General features: G+C 56.6%; 1 protein-coding gene across 1 annotated transcript in view; it reads right to left on the bottom strand.

Annotated features, from left to right (window-relative positions):
- LOC144945629 (uncharacterized) overlaps positions 1-9,476 on the bottom strand; it is a 153,090-nt gene that overhangs the window by 19,166 nt on the left and 124,448 nt on the right. The window contains 5 exon segments of the mRNA XM_078874168.1: positions 505-651; positions 1,839-1,919; positions 3,076-4,350; positions 9,023-9,214; positions 9,216-9,288. Of these exon segments, the coding sequence (XP_078730294.1) occupies positions 505-651; positions 1,839-1,919; positions 3,076-4,350; positions 9,023-9,214; positions 9,216-9,288 (1,768 nt within the window).

Genomic DNA, 9,476 nt, shown 5'->3' on the forward strand with positions numbered 1-9,476 from the left:
AGTGTGTCGCTTTGGTTGGAATCCAAAGTGGAGCAGTGCAGGTCGATCGTACTCTTATTGTGGTTTCTAGGACACGACATTTATCATTATTATGTTGAGCAATGTTTGTGAAATCTTAAGAATCGATATCACCAATGTGGATTCTTTTAGTTTATTAAGTTTTTGAGCCGGCTGGTGAGGATTGGGCAAAATCTTTCCAGTTGCCTGGGTGAATAACATATTTTATTAATCACAGTTAAGAGACAAACAACATGTATACACTCCTAATAATAATAATAAAAAAAATGTACTTAAAATATCCTCACATGATCTATGTTTACCTATACATTAATATATTCCCACCTCATCTCGATATAAGACACCGATATTAGGTAGCCACTGGAGCTGTGCACTTTTACATCACCTAGATATACAACTTTTTACGTTTCGTTTGTTGTCGTTCCCACCGCAGCGCCGATAAGCGCGGTTGGCTACGTAACACGCGTGCATGGACGCCGTACCTACCTCTTGTTTTGCCGGCGACCAACTTGGTGGCGACGTGAGGCCATCGGCCAGCGTGCCGGCGAGCGGAGGGGACGTGATGAGCTCCTGGGCCCCTGGACTCCGCTCCGTCGCAAAGGCTTCTGGGGCATCCACCGGGGCGTAAGGCTGCTGCTCGCAGATCCAGTGATCCGAGAAAATAGGAACGCCGGCCGCAGTCTGTGAGCTACGCTCGGTGTTGACTAGGATCGTAAGATTCCGTGACTTCATAACTGCACCTCACATATTTACCGAATCGCTGATTTGCTTCGCTGTACCTCCGGTCCGAATAAAGATTCCTGCACGGTTCTTCAACCGCAGTTCCGTCACAAGCCTGCCTATCATTACGATGTGCGGAGCTCATAACACATTTCGATTTAAAGCTTTCGTGACTGCAGGGATTCACCTTCTTGATTCTTTTGGTAAAGTCACGTAGAAGGGAAAAAATTGAATAATAAAAATAAAACATAATAAAATACAATTCTCACGACGTTTCGGCCACAACGCAAGCAACCGTCCTCAGGTGAAGAACAGGGCTGTCCCTTCTACGTGACTTTACCGAAAGAACCAAGAAGGCTCATAACACACGCGCACATAATAGAGGCTTCTTGGGTTAGAGCGCGTAAATGTATAAATGCGTCGTTAAAACCCGCCACCACCCGACACGGCCAACTAGTAAGGGTTGTCACGTAAACAGAACGTGGCCAATTCGTCACGAGTACAGCACTAACCGGTGTGTTGGAGAGCCAAGCCACAACATTTACAATCTGAGTACGACGTGTCGCCAGTAATTACAACCAGCTTCATCAGGTGACAGCCAGATTTGTGGAGATTGTGGAGAAGTCTATCTGTTTCGTTCCTTATATACACGTGCGTAGTCACTGACGATTCACTACGGCTCTGATACTTTACTTTGTGACCCATGATCCACGTTGTCCTCTGATATTTATGACCCGACTACGACCGTAGCAGGCCTGCCAGCCTCAAGGCAACAAAAACCGAACCTCCAGAGCATTATATTCTTGGTTCTTTCGGTAAAGTCACGTAGAAGGGAAATAATAAAGTAATGAAAATAAAACATAATAAAATATAATATTATAAAAAAATGTTTTATTTTCATTATTTTATTACTTCCCTTCTACATGACTTTACCAAAATAACCAAGAATATGAATCCCTGCAGTCACGAAAGCTTTAAATCGAAACTCCAGAGCATTTTTTCCCACAAATCGAGGCCCCCTGGTCCAGGCACAGCCCGGCGCGGTCTGCCGCCGTGCTGCGAAGTCTCGTGCCGCTGCACCAGCGGAGCGGTGGCCTCACCTGCTGCGTGACCTGGGGAGGGGTCGTGCCAAAGACGGCCGGAAGCTCCTCTTGCGATGGGCTCGGCAAGGACTGTTCCGACTACCGTGGGAGAGAGGGGAAAAGCCGTAAGTTATGGCGAACGGGGGCGGACCGTCCGCAACGCACTCGTGTCACGTGATAGCGGAGGGGGGGGGGGGGTTTGGGGGCTAGGTCCCCATCTAGAGCCCCCCCCCCTTGCCCAGCCCCCCCCCCCGCCCCGTGCTACAGAGTTGATGGAGACACCGTGCAACAGACCGATGAATAAACGTGAACCGAAGGGCGCCATGCGTTCTGGGGTGGCTCAACGGATGCCTGAAATTGGAGGCGATGTGCAGCGAGGGCAAAGGTCGTGGCCCTTGATGTGGCACTAGAGACATGGAAACCCCCCCCCCGCCAAACCCTATTATTTTCCTGCCTGTGACGATCGTGGGTCCTCTATTTGCTGCAGGCTTCGACAACCCGCGTGCGTACGGTACGCACGCGGGCGGTCAATATCGACTCTTTGCCGGTAAGGTGGCTGGGCGGCAGTCACCTTGCGTCCTCACGGGCCACGTGGCTCATGGGAGGCCTGGCACAGCGGAACCTGTTCAGCGCGATTTACATTTGACGGACATTCGATGGGTTGCCGTAGATCTGGAGCTTCCCGCCCCACTCCCTGCTCGTCTTTTAATTTCGAACGTGTAGCGTTTGTCTAACAACGAGCCCCGTGCAATGCTTTTTGTTGTTTTACGGCCCAGCAGCAACCCCCACAGATGTCACTGATGGGCATATCCTGCAGCCTGGGTCGGCTATCCCAGAGAATATTTGAATCGGTGATCTCTGTGGGTGCTGCCAAGGCCTAAAACTAAACAAATAAAATGCCACCTTTTACGTGAAAGAAATACATCCCACACTTAGTACCGAGGCTTTAGGGAATGACCCGCGATGGTCTGTAGCAATAATAATAATCATCGTCGAAAAACAGGGAAACGTCTCCGACACGTTGGTTGATTCCACGCTTCAGATCAACGCGAAGGCTCCCGTGCAGAACGCAATGCTGGGGGCAGGGCCAGAGCCGTCACAGCTGCTTTTGCGCACGTGGTTCGCGGAGTACGTGGACTCGGTCACGCAAGTATAACCAAGGACACACGCAAGCATGCACGCACGCGCTGCGTGTGTTTTGAATTTATTTATCGGTCCGTTGCACCGTGCGCGCTTTCTTGTTTCGCGAGAACACCTGGAGGACCGCGGAGGGGAATGCTGGCGAAGTCAGCAGCTGCTGCTGCAGACGGAGAGGAGGTCTGGCATCGGCGAAGCCAAACGCCACTTCGTATTCCAGCCCGAGGGGCGCGACGACGGGCGACGGCCAGCCCTCGAGCGAGCCGCACGCCGCATTTTCCAACGAGCCGAGCGAGCCGACGTCGCTGGACTTGCGCGACGGAGTCGAGGAGGAGAAGAAGGGGAAGGCCGACTGAGCGCTGCCGCCGCCTTGGAGGGGAGGTGCCGACTGGGGCACGGCTGGAGGCGCGCGGCCCACTGGGGGCCCTGGCCGCGCCGGCGGCCGCGCGTCAAAGCCCGGCGTGAGGGCGGGGAAGCGAAAGTCAAGGGACGCCGTCGGCATCGCGGAGGGCATCGCCGCAGCTCCGTGCTGTCCGTAGAAAGCCTCCTGCTGCGGGGCGCCCGCCAGGTCGGACCGGAAGCCGTAGTCTGGCCGCTGCCAGTCGGGAGACGGGCACGGGGCGCCGTGCCCGCCGTCCTGCTGCCTCAACTGCAGGAGCTGCTGGTGGCTGTAAAATTGTTCCGGCGAGGTGCGGAAGTCCGGCGGCGGCGGCTGCTGCTGGACGCCGCCGGGTCCGGTTGGCCGCTGGGGAGAGCCGGGGAAGGCAAGGAGAGGCGGCTGCGGTGACGCGGCCCGCGGGCTGTAGCCGCCGTACCAGCCAAGGGGCGGCGGAGGCGTTGCGGGACGCGACGGTTGCTGCTGCTGCTGCTGCTGGTGGTGGTGGCGATGCGACATCACGTGGGCGTGTGGCGCCACGCCGTGCCGAAACGCCAGGAGCGCCTGACCGGCGGCGGACTCCCCGGGAGAAGCGCCGGCGTACGTTTCCGCAGAGTGCGAATCTTCGCTCGACGTGCGGCACTCGGCGACGGCCAGGTGGGATTCCCCGCTGGAGCTGCGTTCCATTTGCCCGCCGGAGCCCGCTCGGCTCAGAGCCGGCGCGAAGGACAAACCGTCGGCCGATGACTCGCCCTGCCCCGACTGCGGCGGCGGGTACGAGAACCGAGCGAGGTTGCTCGGCCCGGCCCAGTGGTGGACGTGGCGCGGCAGGGCCTCGGTGAGAGAGCCACCCGCGCCGGCGTGGCGGTGGTAGAAAAAGCCGGGGGGGGGGCTGGAGGGGGAGTGCAGATGGAATGGAGAGCGGGGCGGCCCGGCGCTCGGCCGTTCGGGAATGGAGCTGAACGAGAGAGCAGCACCGTCGCCCGCGCAATGTGCGGCGACCGGCAGGTGTCTGGTCTGCGTCCACAAGAGAGAACGGGACAACGCTCAAGGGGCGGCACAAACGGCGACCGAACGCACGCACGCACGCACGCACACAACAGGAGATGGGAGAAGACGCAGAACATTGGTGGATGAGAAGCATGAAGGTCCACGGACGTTCACAGCAAACAAAACACGAGCGGGAGGCGAGGTCGCGTGCGTCGTGCGCTCCCGCCCGCGCCGTGCAGGGAAACCGAGCTCCGCAGTTCGGCGGCGCCGCGAGGCCGGAGCCTCCGGGAGGCAGGGGCCGTGAGCCATGCTGCGCGTGCGGGGCACCGCGTGCGCCATGCGTGTCGCGCGGGAGATCAAAGCGGGGGAGGGCACTTAACGTCGGTGGCCCCGGTGGGTTTTGTTGCGCGCTTCACTGCCACGCGGCTCGCCAGCTCAAAACCGGCAGCGGTGAAGCCTTCCCAAGACGTTCGCGAAGGCTCGTTTAGTCCCGGACGATGTACCGGCTCTTTACTTCGAAACGGTAGCAGTGCCCAAAGAGCTGCTAGCCCTCGCTCAGTCAAACTGGCACGTGTTAGCTCATCGAGGTGGCTTTATCGTCACGTGTGGGAATTTACAGCGATAGCCGAATATAATCTAAAGGTGTCTTTCTAAATTTGGGGAGGTGAGGGTGGGGGAAGAACTGGAGGAACCCGGAGAAAAATCCACGCGACCACCATGGGGAGAGAGAACGTCATCAGGGTCCGGGAACGAACCCGTGACCTCCTGCATACTAGGCGAGGGAGATAACATCTCGCCACCCATACTGCAGACTCCTACCCATCTGCGAAACACATCGCTCAGATGTAGGAATGGCGCCAATAGCAAATGCACTGCGGTTAAGACATGATTAGCGCATCATCATTTGCCCCGATGGTCCTGTCGTTGGTTATTGAGAGAAATGTGTGGGTGTGACATTGAGCGTTGAATCAAAGTTGCGTCGTTTAAATGTTTTACATTGGACCATTTGTGTGTGTATGCATAGAAAAATATGCATACACATCCATATGCATATATAGCATTGTATATACATATGTACACATAAACATGGCAAATTGCACAACGTCTAATGAGCGTGGAGCGGTGCTTGTCTGCTTTGTACTGCCCTGAGTTAGTGGTGTAAATTCCACGTTCCTCTGCTGCATTATACAATCACGAAATAATGAATTAAATAACTGGTAGGCATGTAGTGATTTACCTCCCTGATGAGTGAATCGTCCAATTCAGTGTCACCAATTAGTTAAGAGAAGAGACTTTTCTGCGATTGTCTGTATGACATGCGTCACACAATCCGTGTTGTTTGCTCAATTAGTCTAGAGAAATATGAGCATTTAATTTTGCGTCACGCGCATTTAATTGACTCTTAAAAGCACAATTGTGCACATGTACCATGACTATTTTAATTAATTTCATTTGAAGAATTGCTAATCAATTAGTCTAATTTCCAGTGGTGGCGTGGAAATGCACGGGCGCTCGTTCCGCGGGTGTCGCCCTCCGCACGGCGTGGTCGCCGCGCTGTCTGCGACGGCGCAACGGAACGTCTGTGACCGCTGCCTCTGAGCGCAGGTGGCCAGCCAGGCATGTCCCTACCCTCGATCAGCGTCCACACAACAGGCTTCAAGGGAAACCACAGGGTCAGGCGTTTAAACGGCGTCATCCCTCGTGCTCCGGGCCAGCACCGCCCCCGCTCGCCTCGGTCTCGGGTCTCTAACGGCGGACGTACGGCGGAGAGAGCGAGCGCGGGGAGGCTGTACCGCCGACCGCGCGGCACCGGCGAGTCGCACCGCGAGCCCGGCCCCGAGGGGCCTCCGCTAGTGGCGCCGCTGGCGCCGCCGCTGCGCATGGGCAGCAGGAGGTCGAGAGCTCGAGCCAGGTCCTCTGTGAGCGAGAGGCGGCGCCCGCCGGGGGTCCGGGCGTGGAGGGGGGGCCGCCGCCGCTGCGGCAACGGCGCTGCCAGGGTGAAGGTGATGATGGTAATGATGATGATGAGGAGGTTGCGGCGATGGAGGGGATGGGAAGTGCGGCAGCTGGTGGAGGGGGAGCAGGGGGGATGGGCAGGGGGGCGGGGAGGGAGAGCGAGGGCTCGACGGTCGGCTGGCCGCGCCGGGGCGGAGGAGGCACACGGAGAGGCTGTGTCGGCGCTGAGGCTGAGGAGCGAGAATGGGGAATGGGGAATGAGGGGAGGAGGGGAGGAGGGGAGGAGGAGGGACGAGACAAGAGGCGAGGAGGGATCGAATCGGAGAGAGAATGCAGAGTGAAGGGCGGTGAGTGAGCTGGAAAGCGTGGAAGTAGAGGAGGTGCGGGAGCAGAAAGGCGAGGTGATGAAAACAGAGACGGAGAGAGGGGAGAGAGAGCGGGGAAGGGAAACGCAGGCGGGAGACAGGGAATGGAGGGAGACACAAGAGGGACGGGAGAGGGAAGGACAAACAAACACAACAGAGGCACACCAGGCAGACGGGAGCGCCACTGGTGAACTCAAGAGACTCGGACAGCTACAATCGCATCGCCCGCAAGCGTTAACGCTGAGCTAACCACCTTGCATGACGTGACTGTTAAAGGTAACGCCATGGCTGTGGGTACGGTTAGTTGTTGTTTGGCGGACGTTAACTGATCGTAAATGACGTTGCTAAAGCCAGAGTTGGCGATGGAGGCGTTGGCGCATTTTCGACAAAGTGTCCAAAGGAATTAAAGATTTGCCGGCACTTTAATCACCCCGTTTATATATTCCGTGCCCGGACCAAGCGTCCGCATTTTGCGAGTGTGCATTCGTAATTTTCGTTTTGCCGTCTAATGGAAACTACGCTGCGAAACCACCGCCCCCGGGGTTTCCTAAGCTCCCATCGTACGTGGGGCGAAACGTCGGACATCGTGCCGAAAAACACGCGGCGCGACCCGAAAATGCGTCGGAGAGCAATTTTTTGGCTGGGCTTAGCCAAAAGCAGTAGAATTTGGCAGGAAGATAAAAAATAACCCAAAAATTGCACATTGGACAAATCAAAACCGGGACGTGAAAAGCTGCCCCCGAATTTTTGAGCCACCGTCACGACAAAGAGGCGGGCGGAGAGGAATCGCAAACCAAGCGTCGGGTGTGGGGTGGGGAAGAGGGGAAGGACGCGAGATTCTCAGGGAAAGGAAGGGGGCACCCGCAAGGTGGCGGACGCCACTCATCCAGAGCCGTCGACCGTGACGGTATCACCCCTCTTCCGTCTTCTGTGCGCGATCGTCCATTCTCCTTCTTCTCCTTTGGGTGGGTCTTCATTCCTCGGTGTTAGTCGGCAGCGGCCAGGCGGTTGGCCGAGATCGTACATTTGGTTTGTTTGGTTTGGTTGTTGTAGATTGTCATTAGTTGCGGGGTTAAAGCGCTCTCACGGGGGAGTCGTCGCAGGTGGGATTAGCAAGAAGCACTGTGGGTGGGATTGACCGCGGTGAGTCAAGCGATCAAGCGATCAAGCGGCCAAGCGGTCTCGTGACGTGCAGGTTACGCAAGCCGGGCACGCGCGGTACACAAACCACAACCCCGCAGCAACAAAAACAACAACAGCACATTCAACGGCGGAGGATAAACAAGTCTTAAAATGTAGTGTTAATTCCACAATTACTTTGACATGTAGGCTTTCTGACCAATATTATCAATAACAGAGGTTTTTGGTTTGGATCGCGTGAATAAATATAAATGTGTCGTTAAACCTGCCACCACCCGACACAGCCAATTAGTAAGGTTTGTCATGAAAACAGAATGGGCAAATTCGTTACTAGTACAGCACACCGGTGTGTTGGAGAGTAAACCCACAACACCATTTACAATTGGAGTTCGACGTTTCGCCAGTAATTACAACCGGCATCATCAGGGGGACAGCCAGAGCAATAGATGTGATGTCGTCACTTGTGAGCCAGTCAGGTCCATTACCAGTTGGTAAAGGATATAGTTACGCGATCTAACACAAAACACCTCGATCATCGATACAATTCCACAGTTGTTTAACGATATAACTAGCATCTCGACGAGCAAAGTCATTCCAAAAATATAAATGCAACACTTCGGTAAAACAAACTCTTTGGCTTACTATCTGAACTAGTTGTCGTGTGAAACCGTTAAGACGGTTAAAGTCTAAAATAATACCGCCACTGCTCATAGGGCCCACTTACCCTGCAGGTCGCCCCACCCACTGCTCGTATAGCCCCGCCCACTACTCTGGTAGCCCCGCCCACTGTCCAGGTAGCCCCGCCCACTACTCTGGTAGCCCCGCCCACTGCCCAGGTAGCCCCGCCCACTACTCGCATAGCCGAGCACAGCAGTTCCCAACCTTTTGAACCTCCAAACATTTTGCGGGCCACCACGTTTTGAAATTGTACATTTCCTTGTTATTTTCCGCAGATCCCCCCCCCCCCCCCGTAGCAGCAGCGGCCTCACGGAGCATCAGGGGTCCTCAGACCACAGGTTGGGAAGCGCCGGCCGACCGACCATCGCATCGCCCCCCCACCGTGAGTTGAACTGCACTTGTACTTCACTTTCGCGCCGTACGCAGACCGGCAACGGTCAAGGGGGCAGCCTCTCTGAGCCTGGCCAAAACCAAGAAGGACGTCGTTCGGTGGCCCTCGAAGGAATTTTACATCGGCTACCCGGGCTGACCGCCACCGTCAGCCAGAGGGCAGGACTCACCATTTGCTGCCGGAGGTACGGCAGCGAGGAGAGGGGCGGCGACGCCTGCGGCCCCGGCGATGCCTGGGGCCCCGACGGCGTGTGGGGCGCGGACGACGGCGTGTGGGGCGCGGACGACAGCGTGGACGCGAACGCGTCGGGGATGGGGGCGCGAGCCAGGCCCTGTTGGCTGCCCTGCGTGTCCGTGTGGCAACGAGGAGCCGCGGCCGCTCGTCGGCGCGGCCATCTGCGGGGCCGCCAGCCGCGAGACAGAGAGAGAGCGGGAGAGAGAGAGCGGGAGAGAGCGTGAGGGGTGAGCGTGCAGGGGGACGGGTGGACAGACAGACGTGCACACAGGCAGACGAGATCAACGATGCCGCTCGTTGATCAGGTTCGCTTTCAGGCCAAATAAAGTGTCGAAGGCTCACTGACAGGAGGTCACGGATAGACCCAGCAGGTGCCGTGGGTTGACTGA

This window comes from Lampetra fluviatilis, chromosome 38, assembly GCF_964198595.1.
Source record: "Lampetra fluviatilis chromosome 38, kcLamFluv1.1, whole genome shotgun sequence".
Taxonomy (NCBI): domain Eukaryota; kingdom Metazoa; phylum Chordata; class Hyperoartia; order Petromyzontiformes; family Petromyzontidae; genus Lampetra; species Lampetra fluviatilis.